The 16,683-nt window shown below is 45.7% G+C and overlaps 1 protein-coding gene across 15 annotated transcripts in view; it reads right to left on the reverse strand.

Moving 5' to 3' along the window:
* The window catches only part of ATP2B4 (ATPase plasma membrane Ca2+ transporting 4), a 197,221-nt gene that overhangs the window by 73,855 nt on the left and 106,683 nt on the right, over window positions 1–16,683 (reverse strand). For all 15 annotated transcript variants that reach the window (XM_078391945.1, XM_078391943.1, XM_078391941.1 and 12 more), the window contains one exon: window positions 2,703–2,900. In XM_078391945.1, the coding sequence (XP_078248071.1) occupies window positions 2,703–2,900 (198 nt within the window). The remainder of the gene's footprint in view (window positions 1–2,702; window positions 2,901–16,683) is intronic.

Here is a 16,683-nt window from a genome sequence, read left to right on the forward strand (position 1 = left end):
AAGTCCTATTTTAAAGAAAAAAGTGAACAAGGTACTCGTATTTTACTCTTATCTGGTAAACTGTGCATGATGACACCTTGAATTGACAGTGATTCAAACACTAATCATTCAAGCAAGGAGCAATTCACTCACCCAGGATGCACAATACAACAAGTCATGAAACTGCAGAAATCCTGGCCTGTCATTTATGGGCAAAGTGTTAGTTCTGTCGTGTCTCCAGCTACTAAAAACAACAAGAGCTTTGCTCTGCCACTTGTTCATGTTGTTTGCACAGAGTCAGCTCTCTGATTTGTTCCTCTTAAGGTGGACACTCATATGCCATCAAAGAACAGGACATATATTACGAGAGCGAGAGAGCGAGAGAGCGAGACAGAGAGAACACCACTTTACATAAAACTGCATGTGATAATTCATATATGCAGATGCAAAATAATGTATTATTGTTAAACAGAATTATAGTCCATTTCACTCAAGTGAGGAAGATGTGTTACCAGGTGACCTGTGTATTTGCTGTCTGCTGCTCAACTGCAAACTGAGATGGACAACTCCAAGTTCCCTGATCTTTCTCCTTATGAATCTTTGTCTTTAAATCATACTGGGACTGCACTACCCTTTCAAATGAAGGTTTGTCTTCTGTTTAAAAAAAAGTATCTAGTGTCTCTATGGTTTTCCACCAGGTACACTCAAACCAAGGTAGACAAAGAATTTATTTGAAGGTTTCTTAGTCTAGATTATTGATGAAACAAACTAGAGCAGTGGCTCAGACCACATTCAGACAACAATAGAAGCCCAGACTGAAGCATTTGTGATTTCTTTGGCAGCTCCTTTTAGAAGCCACAGGAAGCACTCAGTCTGCTGACCATAGGCTCCCAGGTCCTGCTTTATGGGGGTGCAGAGTCTTTCTTTGCCCAGGGGCTTGGATCTTTCATCTAGAGACAAATGCACAATTGCACTCTTTCAGTTCTGTGATGTTCCAAAGATACACTTGCAGTATCTCTTTGTCAGCATCTTCTTGGTTTTTTTTTTTAAGTTATCAGATATTAGGATGCCCAGAGACTGCTTGTAAAATTTCTAACTCCTGTCAAAGATAACACTGGCCCGGGCTAGTGACAGGTGCAGCCTAATATTTAGAAGGTTATACACAGCCTGCGCTGGCTATAAAACGTGGGATCTTGTCTGCACAAAAAGGTGCTTCTCTAAAACTGCATTTGGCTTATCCATTCTCTTTTCTTATTCAATACTGCCAACCAGCCCAGACTCCTTGCTGTCAAAGATATGATTCAGCCTGAACTGTCAACTAACAGCAGCTATACCCAAAACTGATGTCAGGAGTATATGATGTCTCTTTTATGAAACAGTTGGATCAGAAGGTATTTCAGCTCAATTTCTTCACTAGTACCTTCACTACAGTTTTCTTTCCCAGCCAGTGACCCTAGGTTCATACAATTATTTGAATACCTGCATAATGGATACTTATTGTCAACTGCATGATCAATCAACTATAACCATGATTCAATTTTTTTGGTGCATGATATGGGACTCAGGTAATATTCTATTACGTACTATTTTGGCACCCTCACTGGCAATTCAGTCCAACATGTTTACAATAGCTCTGAAACACTGCACAACATCAGACAGGAAATAAAAATAATGAATCTATGTCAAATTCTGATGCATAATTTTTTAAATTAGCACAATGGAAGCATCCAGTTGTTGGAATCTGGCCAGGACCAAGGAAGTGAGTTTCTTACTCACTTGGAGTCATTAGAAGCAGCCCCACTTAATTGAAATAACTCTACATTGTTGCATTATGTTGGAAGATCAGGAAGCCTAGTGCACCGAGGGTAAGAGGGTGAGTGAGAGAAGGTGGGCTGTGATGTTCCAAAGTCACAACCATGCTGCCAGCTGTGATATTCAATTCAGAAAAATCTCTCTTTTGACAAGCAGTTTGGTAAGGGAACAACAAGGGGCAGAATATAGCATTTTGAGCCAGGAAAAAGTCAGCATAAGTGGAACATCCATAATGCATAAATGGTTATCATGCAGATTTACACTCATTGAGAGTCTGGTTAAACCAACAAGTCAGAGCAGTCAGTTATTTACAACACAAATTACTGCTCCTATGAAATGTGATGGATTTGCTTTATCTTACAAAGTGAATCTATTCATACCAAAGTAATATCTCACTATGAGGTAAACAAGAGGCATCATTCACTCAGGGATATCTCACTTTGTAACTTTATGACAGACACTCTTATCAGCTCTAGGGAGTCTGCAACAGAGCTTGGAAAAGGTTTTTTTTTTTTTGTTTTCTTTCTTTCTTTCTTTCTTTCTTTCTTTCTTTTTACATTACTTTAAGCTGACCATGAATTATGGGATTTGCAGTTCAAAAGCTTTTCCCAAGGACTACTCCACAGCTTCAAACACTGGAGCAAGTGGGCAAAACTGAGGTGGGGGAGAGAAGTATCACCAAATCACAATGTGGATTTTGGAACTAGGCTTGGGGTCAACACGACTTCTCCTATATTTCAGATTTTTTTTTTTTGGAAAAGAACAATGGACTTGCCAAATACTACCATGCCTCAGAATTAATACAGGATGAAAGGACTTGCTTCACTTAGACAGCGACTGTTTTCCTGGAGAACCTCTTACCTGCCCTCTTGCCTATACTACATAATATGTAGAAGCCACTGATTACTCACATTCATTGTCACCACCAGGAGGATGATAGAAGGAGAGACCCAAGGATATTATGGCTGCGATTTCCAAGATGATTAATGTAACGTCCTGCAGTGCTTCCCAGACTAGCTGCAGGAAGGTTTTGGCCTTTTTGGGTGGGATGAAATTCTGGCCAAAAGCTTGCCTCCTTTTCTCCAAATCCGCAGGATTCCCAGACAGTCCTGCAAGCAAAGAGAAGATAATTAAGAGGGAGTGTCACTCTCTTATTTTACTATCTAAGGCCAATTTCCTTCACCTTCCACAGCTTCTGTTATTTACAGTATAATAATACTTCCTGCCTTACCACACCTGGGCTTTTCAGCTGAAAATACATGTGAAAATACATAAGTACCCTGATCATAAGCATTCTGAACAGAAGGGTAACTGAGACACAAAGAAGGGAAACCTACAGCTTTGGCAGAAACACTTCTATTTGTGACTATGTGGTATCTGCTGTGAATGTTAACCTGTTATTCTGAGAATCTCGGCTGCTGTTATTACTAGTATGAAGTTTCAAAGAATCTCGGCTGCTGTTATTACTACTATGAAGTTTCAAATCATTAGAACCAGAAAGAGCTGGAATACATGTACACAGATTCTGCAGCTTACTCTTTTGAGTACCTCTATCGCAGATATGAAAATCATTTCAACCTGAAAGTGTCTTGCACCAGCTATCTACACTCACTCTAAGACAGCTGCAATGCCTGGTAGTGATTTCCGCAGCTGTCTTTTTGTTTATTTTCTTTCATACAGCTGTTTACCCAGCGCTTCAAATCTTAACCTTACTATCGCTATTTAAACCAGTGAGGGGAGAAATCCATGCTTTTAGAAAAGTTTGTGCACAAAAAAATTAAGCATTGCAGGAAAATATTAAACAAAGTAAATAAATGCAAATTATGTCACATAATTCATTTTAAACAGGGAACAGGGATTCACAGAGCCCCACCTTTAAATAAAAGACTACTAAGGCATGTTTTTTGCACTATAATTTCCACTATAATTCAGGAAATTGGCTTCCCATGTTCTTTTTTTCTGGCAAAAACTACAACGTAGGAAGGGATTTTATCTTTTGCTTGATTGTGAAACAAAGAAATATGCATTCAAAAATCCAAGGAGAGAATAAACATTTCTTTTGGATACATGAGCAGACAACAGAAAACAGCAAAATATATTAGGCACCCCACTGCAGGAATAGTTTGTACACACATACCAGCAATAAAACTGAATGCATGTAAGATGTCTTGCATTAGATCATCTACTTGGCACTGGAGATCATTATAAACCAAGCAGCCTTCAGGAACAGCAGAGGAGCACCAGTCGACACTGACTGCAATGCTAACTATCCTTGAAGGACACCATTTCAGAACAGGGGTGCTCCCCAGCACACAGAGACTTGCATGCTGAAGACTTGCTTACTGGAATCCAAGAAAAGAAAGGTTACTTACCTGTAACGATGGTTCTTCAAGTGGTCATTCTGTGAATTCACACAAAGGGTTAATACCAGCGCCAGCGTTGGGCCTCTCGGAACGTTTTCTAGCTGCAAGAGAAAAGTAACAATGTTTAGGACTACCCCTACTGCGCACGCCCAGCCTAACCGTCCCTCAGTTCCATTTGTCCGCCATAGGCCCTCGAGTCATAGAGATGCCAGTGACAGACAGACAGAGGGGAGGCCGGGCGGGATTGTGTGAATTCACAGAATGACCACTTGAAGAACCATCGTTACAGGTAAGTAACCTTTCTTTCTTCATCGTGGTCTTCTGTGAATGCACACAAAGGGTGATTAGCACGCTTACTAACCGGATGGTGGGCTGTCACTGAAGAGCCGATGCTAGCACTGCCCTCCCGAATCTGGTCTCCTCTTTTGCCCTCACGTCCAACCTGTAGTGGGTTATGAAGGTAGAGGCATTGGACCATGTAGCGGACCGGCAGATGTCGGGCAGGTCAACGCCGCGGAGTAAGGCAGTCGACGAGGCTACAGCCCGGGTAGAATGGGCTTTAAGTCCTTGTGGAGGATCTCTGTGGTTGAGCTCGTAGGCGAGGGCGATGGTCGATACGAGCCACCGAGAGAGCGTGGACGGCGAGGCCGGGCAGCCCTTCTTTGGGCCAAAGTAACAGAGAAAGAGTCTGTTGGCCAGGCGAAAGTCTTTGGTCCTGGACACATAGAAGGCTAAGGACCGTCGAACATCAAGCATGTGGAGCATGCGTTCAACGTCAGTAGTCGGAGACGGAAACAAAGTTGGCAGGATAAGCGGTTGATTGACGTGGAAGTCGGAGACCACCTTCGGAAGAAAGGAGACGTCCAGGTAAAGCATAACCTTGTCCTTAAAAAATTGGAGAAAAGGTTGGTCATGACGGAGAGCTGCCAGCTCGCTAGCTCGACGGGCAGAGGTAATAGCTACCAGGAATAGCGTTTTTAAAGAAAGCATCTTGACGTCACAGGTAGCCATGGGTTCAAATGGGGGTCTGGATAGGGCATGCAGAACCAAATGTAGGGACCACTGAGGGAGTGGAGGACGAACGGGAGGTCGGAGGTTAGAGAGACCCTTCAAAAACATCCTGACAGTGGGATGGGAGAAAAAGCGGGAAGAGGGAGAAGCTCTGGGCTGGAAGAAGACAACCGCAGCCAGGTACACCTTGATAGTAGAGATAGACAGGTGGAAATCGAAGAGGTAACGGAGATACTGCAGAAGTGTAGACAGAGACACAGGGGAAGAGGCGAGATCCCTCTGCTGGGTAAATTTCAGAAAGCTTTTCCACTTGTAGGCATACAAGCGAGACGTGGAGGGCTTGATGGCGTTGGTCAAGACCTCCTGAATTTCTGGACGATCCTCCACGCCGTCAGATGGAGCGTGTCGAGGTCGGGGTGAAGGACCTCGCCTGCTTCCTGGGTCAGTAGGTCCGGCCACATCGGAAGGGTTACTGAGTCCACAGCCATGCTGACTAGAGTGGGGAACCACACTTGGCGAGGCCAAAAGGGTGCAATGAAAATGGCCGGAGTCATTGAACGTCGGAGTTTGATCAAGGATCTCTGTATCAACGGGATCGGTGGAAATATGAACAAGAGACCCTGGTTCCATGGAATCATGAATGCGTCGCCGAGCGAGTGGTGACCGAGACCTGCCCGGGACGCATACCGGGAGCATTTTGCGTTGTGAGGGGATGCGAACACGTCCAGCACTGGGGTCCCCCATTGGCGGCAAAGGTCCTGGAAGACCAGAGGGTTCAGCTCCCATTCGTGAGTCTGATAATGAAGCCTGCTCAGAGTGTCCGCAAGTGTGTTGTCCTCCGTGGCTACATGGATGGCCACTGGATAGATATGATGACGGTAACACCATTCCCAAAGGAGGATGGAGAGATACAGGAGTGAATGAGAGCGGGTTCCTCCCTGCTTGTTGACATAATGCATTGTGGTAGTGTTGTCCGTCACCAGCTGAACTCCGCGGCCGTGCAGGAGAGGAAGGAAGGACTTGAAAGCCTTGATAACCGCCAGCAGTTCCAGGTGATTGATGTGGAACATGGCTTCCTGTGGCGTCCAGAGGGCGTGAATGGAGCGACGCCCGCAGTGCGCCCCCCAGCCGGACGGACTGGCGTCCGTTGTAACTTGAACGGTGAGACGGAGTGGACGAAAGGGCCGGCCAACCGTGAGATGGGGTGTGTACATCCACCACTGGAGCTGTCTGGTGAGCTCCGGGGTGACACGAAGTCGTTTCCTTTGACTGTCCATCATGGGGTCGAAAAGGGTGAGAAACCAAGATTGGAGCGACCGGAGTTTGAGGCGAGCGTGCGCGAGCGCCGGCGTCGTAGAAGACATCAGGCCGAGGAGGTGTTGGGCGTGGTGGGCTGTCACCCGAGCACCGGGAAGAAATTTCCTGATGGCTCGTCGAATCTTGTGTATTCTTTCTGGGGGAAGAAAGACTCGACCCTTTACAGCGTCCAAACAGACCCCTATGTATTGAACTGTTTTGGAGGGAATGAGCTGAGACTTCTGTTTGTTGACAGTGAGACCGAGATTGGAGAGAAGATACAGGATGAATTTTGTGTCTTTCAGGGATTGCCTTCGCGAGGTGGAGACTACGAGCCAATCGTCCAGGTAAGGGTAAACGTGAATGCCCCTGAGACGAAGGTAAGCTGCCACCGGAGCCATGACCTTGGTGAAGGTCCGGGGAGCTGTGGACAGACCGAATGGTAGGGCCTGGAATTCGTAGACCGTGTCCCGAAAGATGAACCGAAGGAACTTGCGGTGGTCGGGGTGAATAGTGACGTGAAAGTATGCGTCCTTTAGATCTATAAGGACGAACCAGTTGTTCTTTTTCAGCAAGTGCATGATGGACTCTAAGGTGAGCATCCGAAACCGCCTGGGTCGCAGGTAAGTGTTTAGGAGTCTTAGATCGAGGATGGGCCTTATGCCTCCTCCGCTTTTTGAGACAGCGAAGTAGCGAGAGTAAAACCCGCATTGTATGTCGCGAGGTGGTACTGTAGAGATGGCATCTTTTTCCAAGAGAGATGATATTTCTTCCTCTAGTGAGGAATCGAAGGGAGAATGAGTTATGAGACCTAGCGGAGGAGATCTTATAAACTCCAGCTGGTAACCGTGCTGAATAATTTTTAGAGCCCAAGTGTCGTTTGTGATGACAGACCAGTTGTGAAGAAACGGTTGAAGACGGGTGGTAGGTGGTGAATGGGTGAAAACGGGGGGCCGAAAGTCAAAGATACTGTTTTTGTTTCCTGCCAGGTGGCTTAAAGGGTTGGCGGCGATGGGGAGGACGAGGGCGGTATCCCTGATAACCCTGGACAGAGGAAGAGGACTGGCCAGAGCGCTGCTGAGGTAGGTGCTTGTAAGGACGGTATTGCTGGGAAGATTGATACTGTCCATAAGATTTACGCCATTGAGGGCGTCGCTGTCTAGATTGAGTCTGAACAGAATAGGACTTAGCAGTTCTCTTAGCCTTGTGAAGGTCTTCCAAATGGGAGTCGGTCTTTTCGTTGAACAGCCCGGTAGCGTCGAAGGCGAGGCTCTCAACCTTTGACTTGACGTCCTCCATTATGTCAGCAGAACGGAGCCAAGCATGGCGCCGGATAGAGATGGCAGACATGAGGACTCTGGCAGAGATTTCTGCTGCATGTCTGATGGAAAGACGTTCATACTTGGATACCGTCTGAGCTTCCTCATAGGAGTTAAGAAAAGCTTGCCGGGTGTCTTCAGGTATCATTTTCAACCCCGGTAAAAGCTTGAGCCACAACTGTTTGTGATAAGCTCCCAACACAGTTTGATAATTTATGACTCGAAGTAGCAAGGTGACAAGGGAGTAGATTTTCCTGCCGATGAGTTCCAGCTTTTTACCCTCTTTGTCAACTGGGGTAACATGGGCTTTGGCCGAAGGCCTTGAACAGCTTGTCTCAACAATGAGTGAGTTTGGAATGGGATGCTTGAGCAGAAAATGAGTGTCAGCCCCATGAATCTTGTAGAAGTGCTCTGTGCGACGAGGGACATTAGGTGTAGTCGCAGGCTGAGCCCAGAACTCCTTGATGGCCTCCATAACCACAGGCACAAAGGCTATACTGGGGGGAGCGGTACTGTCCCTCTTGATGTCCCCAAAGAACAAGTCCTCTCCCGGAGGGGAAGGGAGATTCAAGTCCAATTTGAGCGTCTTGGCAAGCCTGGACATCATCTGAGAATAAGAAGAAAAATCCTCAGATGGAGAAGGAGCGTGAGTATCGCCAGTATCGGAAAGCACCAGATCACCCGGAGGTAAATCATGCGGTGGCAAGGGTGGGGGTTGCTCCTGATCGGAGTCAGAAGACCGCTCCGTGGACACCTCATCTGGATCAGAGGAGAAGACATCCCTCTTCTTCTTTGGAGGGGGCTTCTCGATGCCGACCTGCGTTGTCGGGGGTCGAACTGGGACCACGGATGGCGCCGAGGTGGAAGGGGCCGGTTGCGGTGGAGGGGCAACCGGTACCGTAGGAGGGTGGTCTTTGGCTCGAATAGCCCGGCGTCGGCGTCGAGGGCGGGTCGACTCCGAAGAAGAAGACACATATATGTACCGGATCTTTTTGCGGTACCGGTCTCGAGATGCGGATGTCGACGACGAAGAAGGAGACCGCGAATGGTCGCGCCGACGTCGATGGTGTTTACGACGCTTAGGGCGGTCGGAATCCGCTGAACGGGAAGAAGAGGACCGACGTCGATGCTTGCTACGACGTCGATGAGAACGGTGCTTCTTCTTAGAGCGTTTACGCTTAGAGGATTTCGAGTCCGAGCGATCGCCAGAGTCGGACTGAGTGGAAGCTCGATGCCTCTTCTTCGATCGTTTCCGTCGAGGAGACTTCGACCTCGAGCGGCCGGAGGAAGGGGACCGACTCGGGGAGCCATGCTTCTCCGTGCGAGAACGTTTGCCTCGAGGAGATTTCGACCTCGAACGCACAGGTGATCGAGGTATCTTCTCTCGAGGGGATCTCGAGTCCGAGTGTACGGACGAGATCGACACGGGAGGCGACCCCTGGCCCGCAGGAAAAGGGCTATGTGGGGCAGAAGCGAGGCCAGTAGTGACAGCGACTAACTGGCTCGGTGTCGGGGAAGACCTTCCCGAAGGCGGTAACACTTCAGTACGTCGAGCAGGAGGAGGCGCGGGTGCCTCGGACGAGGCCCCGAAGCGCCTCGACAACTCCTCAAGAATCGGCGATGGGATGGAACCCGAGCTCGGAGAAAGTGGAATGGATGTCATTTTAAGCTGGGCGGCCGCCTTAGCTTTGGACGATTTCGACGGCTTAGCTTTCGGAGCCGGAGGCTCAGGGTTCGAAGCAGGAGCGGCCGATTTCGACGACGCGGATTTTTTCGACATTTTGGAAACTTTAGAGACGACTGACTGAACAGGAGCTGCTCGAGAAGTAGAAGCCATTTCCCCCTCCGAGGGCGCCGTGGAAGACAACGTTGACTCCCACAGATGAAGTTTAAGGCGCTGTTGGCGAGCCTTGAGAGCGGCTTTAGTGAAGGCTTTGCAGTGTGGGCAAGCTTTAGGATTGTGCGACTCCCCCAAACAATACAGGCAAGTATCGTGGCCGTCCTGATGGGGAATTTTGCGGTCGCACACCACACACCTGCTGAACGGCCCGGAAGGGGACATAGGGCAGTAAGGAAACCGAAACGACAAGTCCAAGGATAAGGCAGAGCAGTCCGAAATCAGTCCGAGTAAAGCCAGAAAAATACACTGGGTCGTCAAGTTGAAGGGAAAAAGCGCTAGGGTAGTCCGTGAGCGAAGCTGAGGTCAAAAGCCAAAAAATCAGATAGATAGATCGCAATAACGCAGCTAAGACGAGAGGCTCCAAACCGCTAGGCGGAAAAATGGAACTGAGGGACGGTTAGGCTGGGCGTGCGCAGTAGGGGTAGTCCTAAACATTGTTACTTTTCTCTTGCAGCTAGAAAACGTTCCGAGAGGCCCAACGCTGGCGCTGGTATTAACCCTTTGTGTGCATTCACAGAAGACCACGATGAAGAACCAGCAGTTTCAGCTGGCTGAGCTGAGTGGGATAAAAGCAGCAAAGTTTTAGATGTTGGCTTTTGCTCAAACATCAGGTTGTGAAGATTCATTCTACAAACCAAGTGGCCAGGATGGGAAAAGGTGACAAGCCAGCTAGTAACGTGAACTAACTGATGTTAATTCAGATATTGACCTTACACATGCTAAGGAAGAAAGGGGGCTGAATTAAGGAATGGAAGAAAATCCTGCCTGCTTTCTTCTTCAGTCTCATCTGCAGTCTCAGAGAAAGAACATGATCAGATCTCATCTCATAAATCCATATTGCCTCCGATCTGCCTTTTACATGGAGCAGGAGGTTAGCAATAAACCCACAGCTGTCTATCTAGTGGTGGTATGTCTTTCTGATGCAACTGGGAATGAAGAGGGGCTTGCCAGTACAGGGACATTACCGCAGCTTTAGGAGTAGAAAACACACGAGAATAGCAGGATATTATCATGTAAGACAAAAAGGGGGTTTATGAAGGGGATCTTTATGAGGAGCCTGAAGAAGTTCCCTTGGGGTTAGAATAGACAGAATTCCAGCGGCCATGCTGTAGCCCAATGCGAAGTGGTACTGAGGTGCTGGGGGAGTACTGAGAATCCTTGCAATATGCTGTCTGTCAGCCACACTCTGCCTGTCTCTGGCCTAAAAAGGAACAGCTTTCATGAGGAAAATTTATCTTGTATAAGTGACTTGCAACAAAAGCAGCTCCTTCTACTAATGCAGGGGCAGGACATCTCCAGAAGCCCAAAGGGTGCACACACCCTTCCCTGGACATCAGAGAACCAAATTTTTATTTTCCTGAAAAAGTCCCCTTTGCCCTCTAGAAACCAAGAATAGGCTTCTATATAAAATATAGAATATATATATTTTTTCTTGGCTCCTAGAGGGCAAAGGGGACTTTTTCAGGAAAATAAAAATTGGGTCCTCTGATGTCCAAGGAAGGGTTTGTGCACCCTTTGGGCTTCTGGAGATGTCTCATACCAAAACATATTTAATTTATAAATTAAATATGTTTTGGTATGAGGGCCCTGCCTGGGCTGGAGGGCCAGCCTCAAAACATAAAGATTGCAAGGCAAATTTTTCAGGGTTTTTCCCCGCCTAATGGGTGACAAGGATGTGGAGAATCACACAGATGCTGGGCACCACAGCTGGGCTAATGGGATGCATGATGCCCGACCTGCACTAATATGTTGGCAGCAATAAGCTGTTTTTGTTACTTTATGGAAAAAAAATACAGTAGAACTAAGAAGGAAAAGCCAACGCAGGAGAGACATCTACAAACATGAAGACATGCTTCCCCCTTTTCCTTCTTTAATGAATGTATGCAAATTCCAGTTATCAATATGTTGACCATGTCATGATAACTTGATTAATTAGCTCAATTAAGCTTGTTTCACTGTGTTTTTCTAATCCCAGGACAAGTCAGGCAACTCAGCCCCATTCCAAAGGTATACAACAATCTGTATTCTATAAAAGGCTGTTGCCCAGTGAGACTGGGACACAGGATCTACTATGAAGATGCCAAATCCTTCTAGTACTGTTCAGCATGATGCTTGTAAACCAAATGAAAGCATTACTTCAACAGAGAACATTTTAAGGCGCAAGAGATGACTGTGTGTTAAGAACATGTATGACTGATATGGGAAAATATGACTCCATAATTGCAGAGATCCTTGATAAATAATTAATTTTAATCATTCCCTTTTCTCTAAAACAATCAGGGCAGTTAGGTTCACTCTCTTTCACTCTAGGCTGAAAGATGGTAAACTTTGGAAGGATTTTAACTTGAGCGTCTCTGGTCTGAATCCAACACACTAACCACCATGTGGTTGTCGCTTTCATTTGGTTATGTCGCTAAGAATACAGCTGCTGCTGATGAACAACCACACGTTACTTGAGGGAATTACTTGTTTTAAGTTAAACAAAAACTGGCACAGAGAAAACTAGACCTGTTTTGAGTGCTTGCTCACAATTATAACCACAATGACCTATAAGGCTTTGAGCTATAAAGATTCATTCTCTTGGGGACACTCTCTTTAGCGCATTAAGTCTTTTCAGCATAATTTTTTCTAACACTCCCCACTCCTACTAAAAACACTTGGAGCCAGAATCCCAAGAACTCCCATCATGCTTTGCTTGGACAGGAAAGGTCAGAACAATGTACTCCATACTAACAATCTGGATGCCACTTTCTTTGACATATGGGATGCTGCTAGGGGTTCTCAGTTGGCATACAAGCTCATGAGAACTTGGCAAGCTCTTTGACTGGTGATTTATTTCTCTTCCTTCTTCCTACTGTAAAGCAAAGGAGAGAAAAAGAAGAACATTCTGAAGCTACTGGAACCTGTTGGCCTAATGTGAATGCTGGTGCAATGTGAAGAGAGAACATAATTTTGCTTTTGTTCGAAAGCAAGCAAATCATGGTGACCGTGAAATTAAAGGGTATAATTCAGAGACAGAGAGAGAGAGAGAGAGAGAGAGAGAGAGAGAGAGAGAGAGAGAGAGAGAGAGAGAGAGACTGCCCAACACAATCTGTGGTGTCTTCTTAGTTCTAAGGGAGAAAAAAAAGGTGGGTACCCGATCCAGAGAAAGAAGAGGCTCTAGGCAGTAAATCATCCAAGGCCCTTCCTTATGGTAACATTTTCCAAGTCAATTCTTTCTAGTCCAGCAACATCTGGCTGGAACAGAAGGGAAAACATGCCTCATTGGACTTACAGGCATTGCCAGAGACCAAAGACTGAGTAGGGAAATGTTTAGGGAAGTCAGTTTTCCCATGAAGTAACATGAAGCATGGAGCTATAGAATTCACTACCACAAGCTATAGTGAGGCCTGTTTATTCAAAGAAACATTAAAAGAGGAAAAGACAAATTCTAGGAGGATAAAGTTACAGCCCTCTCTTTTTCTGTATTTTAACATAGTGAGAGGGTTTCAGTGTGTCAGACAGGCTAGATTTCATAGTGGAGAGTTTTGACAAAATGTGATCCACCTGGAGCAGGAACTGGCAAGCCACTCCAGTACCTTTGCCAAGAAAACTCAATGGACAGAAACAAAAGACTAAAAGATACGACGCTGGAATTTGAGCCCCTCAGGTCAGAAGGCATCCAATATGCTACTGAGGAAGAGCGGAAGACAAGTACAAGTAGCTCCAGCGCTAATAAAGTGGTTGGGCCAAAGCTGAAAGGACGCTCAGCTGCGGACGTGCCTGGAAGTGAAAGGAAAGTCTGATGCTGCAAAGAAAAATACTGCATAGGAACCTGGAATCTATGAACCTTGGTAAGCTGGATGTGGTCAAACAGGAGATGGCAAGAATCAATATTGACATCCTGGGCGTCAGTGGGATGGGAATGGGCAAATTCAATTCAGACGATTATCCTATTTACTACTGTGAGCAAAAATTCCGTAGAAGAAATGGATTAGCCCTCATAGTCAACAAAAGAGTGGGAAAAGCTGTACTGGGATACAATCTCAAAAATGATAGAATGATTCCAATACGAATCCAAGGCAGACCTTTCAACATCACAGTAATCCACGTTTATGCACCAACCACTGATGCCGTAGAGGTGGAAATTGACCAGTTCTATTAAGACTTACAACACCTTCTAGAACGGACACCAAAGAAAGATGTTCTTCTCATTCTAGGGGACTGGAATGCTAAAGTAGGCAGTCAAGAGATAAAAGGAACAGCAGGGAAGTTTGGCCTTGGAGTTCAAAACGAAGCAGGGCAAAGGCTAATAGAGTTTTGTCAGGAGAACAAGCTGGTCATCACAAACACTCTTTTCCAACAACACACAAGGTGACTCTACACATGGACATCACCAGATGGGCAACACCAAAATCAGATTATGTTCCTGCAGCCAAAGATCTAGACTCTCTATACAGTCAGCAAAAACAAGACCTGGAGCTGATTGTGGCTCTGATAATCAGCTTCTTACAGCAAAACTCAAGTTTAAACTGAATAAAGTAGGAAAAACCATTGGGCTAGTCAGGTATACAGTGGTGCCTCGCACAACGGGTGCCTCACACAACGATGAATTCACACAACGATGCCTTTGTCTGTTAAATTTGCCACCTCACACAACGATGTTTCCTATGGGGAATTTTCACACAACGATGTCTCTTTTTCGCTCCTGTAAAAGTGTCTTACAATGTTTGGAACCTGTTTTGAATGCTTGCAATGGTTAGCCCACCTCCTGAAACCTATGCAAACTTATTTTGGTGTTGTTCTCACACTTCGTTAATTTGTGGTGATTTTTTGTTTTTCCCCTCATTGAAATGCATGGAGTTCAATGAGGGGAAAAACAAAAAATCACCACAAATTAACGAAGTGTCAGAACAACACCAAAATAAGTTTGCATAGGTTTCAGGAGGTGGGCTAACCATTGCAAGCATTTAAAACAGGCTTCAAACAGTTTAAGACACTTTTACAGGAGCGAAAAGGGACATCGGAAAGAGCTCTTTGATCTCCGTTTCCCTTTTAAAGCTCTTTCCGATGTCTCTTTTCACTCATTTAAAAGAGTGGTCTAGTATGACCAGATAGGCGGGATAGAAATAAAATAAATAAATAAATAAAAATAAAAAAACCCGTTCCAATTGGAACGGATTAACCGGTTTTCAATGCATTCCTATGGGAAATGGTGTTTCACAGAACGATGTTTCACACAACGTTGATTTTTTTGGAACCAATTAACATCGTTGTGCGAGGCACCACTGTAATCTAAACCAAATTCCTTATGAATACACAGTGGAAGTGAAGAACAGATTTAAGGAATTAGATTTGATTGACAAAGTGCCTGAAGAACTATGGATGGAGGCTCGTAACATTGTACAGGAGGCAGCAACAAAAACCATCCCAAAGAAAAGGAAATGCAAGAAAGCAAATTGGCTGTCCAATGAGGCCTTACAAATAGCAGAGAAGAAAAAGGAAACAAAATGTGAGGGACATAGGGAAAGTTACAGAATATTGAATGCTGACTTCCAAAGAATAGCAAGGAGAGACAAGAGGGCCTTCTTAAACGAACAGTGCAAAGATATAGAGGAAAATAATCGAAAGGGAAAAACCAGAGATTTGTTCAAGAAAATTAGAGCTATTAAAGATGGACATGATAAATGACAAAAATGGTAGGGACCTCACAGAAGCAGAAGACATTAAGAAGAGGTGGCAAGAATACACAGAGGAATTGTACCAGAAAGATCTGGATGTCCTGGACAACCCAGATAGTGTGGTTGCTGACCTTGAGCCAGACATCCTGGAGAATGAAGTCAAGTGGGCCTTAGAAAGCTTGGCTAACAACAAGGCCAGTGGAGGTGATGGCATTCCAGTTGAACTATTTAAAATCTTAAAAGATGACGCTGTTAAGGTGCTACGTTCAATGTGGCAGCAAGTTTGGAAAACTCAGCTGTGGCCACAGTATCAGAAAGACTAAGACGAGAAGATGGAGGAGCTCTATTCTTTCAAGAAAACCAAGACCAGGAGTGCTACTGTGGCATAGACCGTGAGACTGTTTATGAAAAGATAGAGTAGTGCTGAAGAAGAACACTAATGCAATCACAGGATCAAGACATACTTTAAATAAGGTTTCTTAAGAATTTAAATAGAAGGACAGCTTTGCATTAGCAAGCTTGATTGACAATGAAGCAGAAGAATTTTGACCTAAAAACACAGAAACTATCAGGGAAGAATTCAAAAAGATTACAGCTGGCTGTATAGTTCTGTGGTTTATGTATCTGGCCGTGGAGCCATAGGTTAGGAGTTTGATTACTCACTGTGCCTCCAGGGAGAACAGCCAGCCTGTGTAGTCTTGGGCAAGCTGTAGGGTCAAAGGCTGCCCCCAGAAGAAGGGAATGGTAAACCACTTCTGAATACACCATATCTAGAAAACCCTGGAAAGGGTCACCATAAGAGATTGGCATGAACCAGAAAAATGGTTGTTTGTGGTTCATGTCTACCCAAGAACCACAAACTTTTAAAAAAATAAATAAATCACCAGCTGCTTTGGTTTTTTAAAAGGTTTCATGCTGGGAGGGAGGAGAAACTAAACCACCACCCCCTCTGCCACCCACCTGCCCATTCTCACTTCCCCTGTCGGCTCCCAACCTTGTGCTGCTGCCTCCTCCTCCTCCTCTTTCTTTGCCCAACATTTCCTCTAATTTTCCAAAGCCCTGGGTGCAGGAGCCCTGCCACGTTGTGCACACGGTTCCAGCTCAGACCAGAAGCCACATGGCCCCACACCTTAGAAAAGACATTGCCTCTGCCACTGCCATCTTCACAGATAGCAGCCCAGCTTTCCTTTCAGGAGATGGGCCTGCTGTCTTTGCACTTGGCATGCAAGCACATGCACAGTGACAGCAGTCTGTCTTCCATGAACTGAGCCTGCTATCTTTGGGCGTATGCATGCTATGTGCATGCGCCGGGGTCCCAGTTGATCAGGGAGATCAGCTTGGAC

This window comes from Pogona vitticeps, chromosome 4 (assembly GCF_051106095.1).
Source record: "Pogona vitticeps strain Pit_001003342236 chromosome 4, PviZW2.1, whole genome shotgun sequence".
Lineage (NCBI taxonomy): Eukaryota > Metazoa > Chordata > Lepidosauria > Squamata > Agamidae > Pogona > Pogona vitticeps.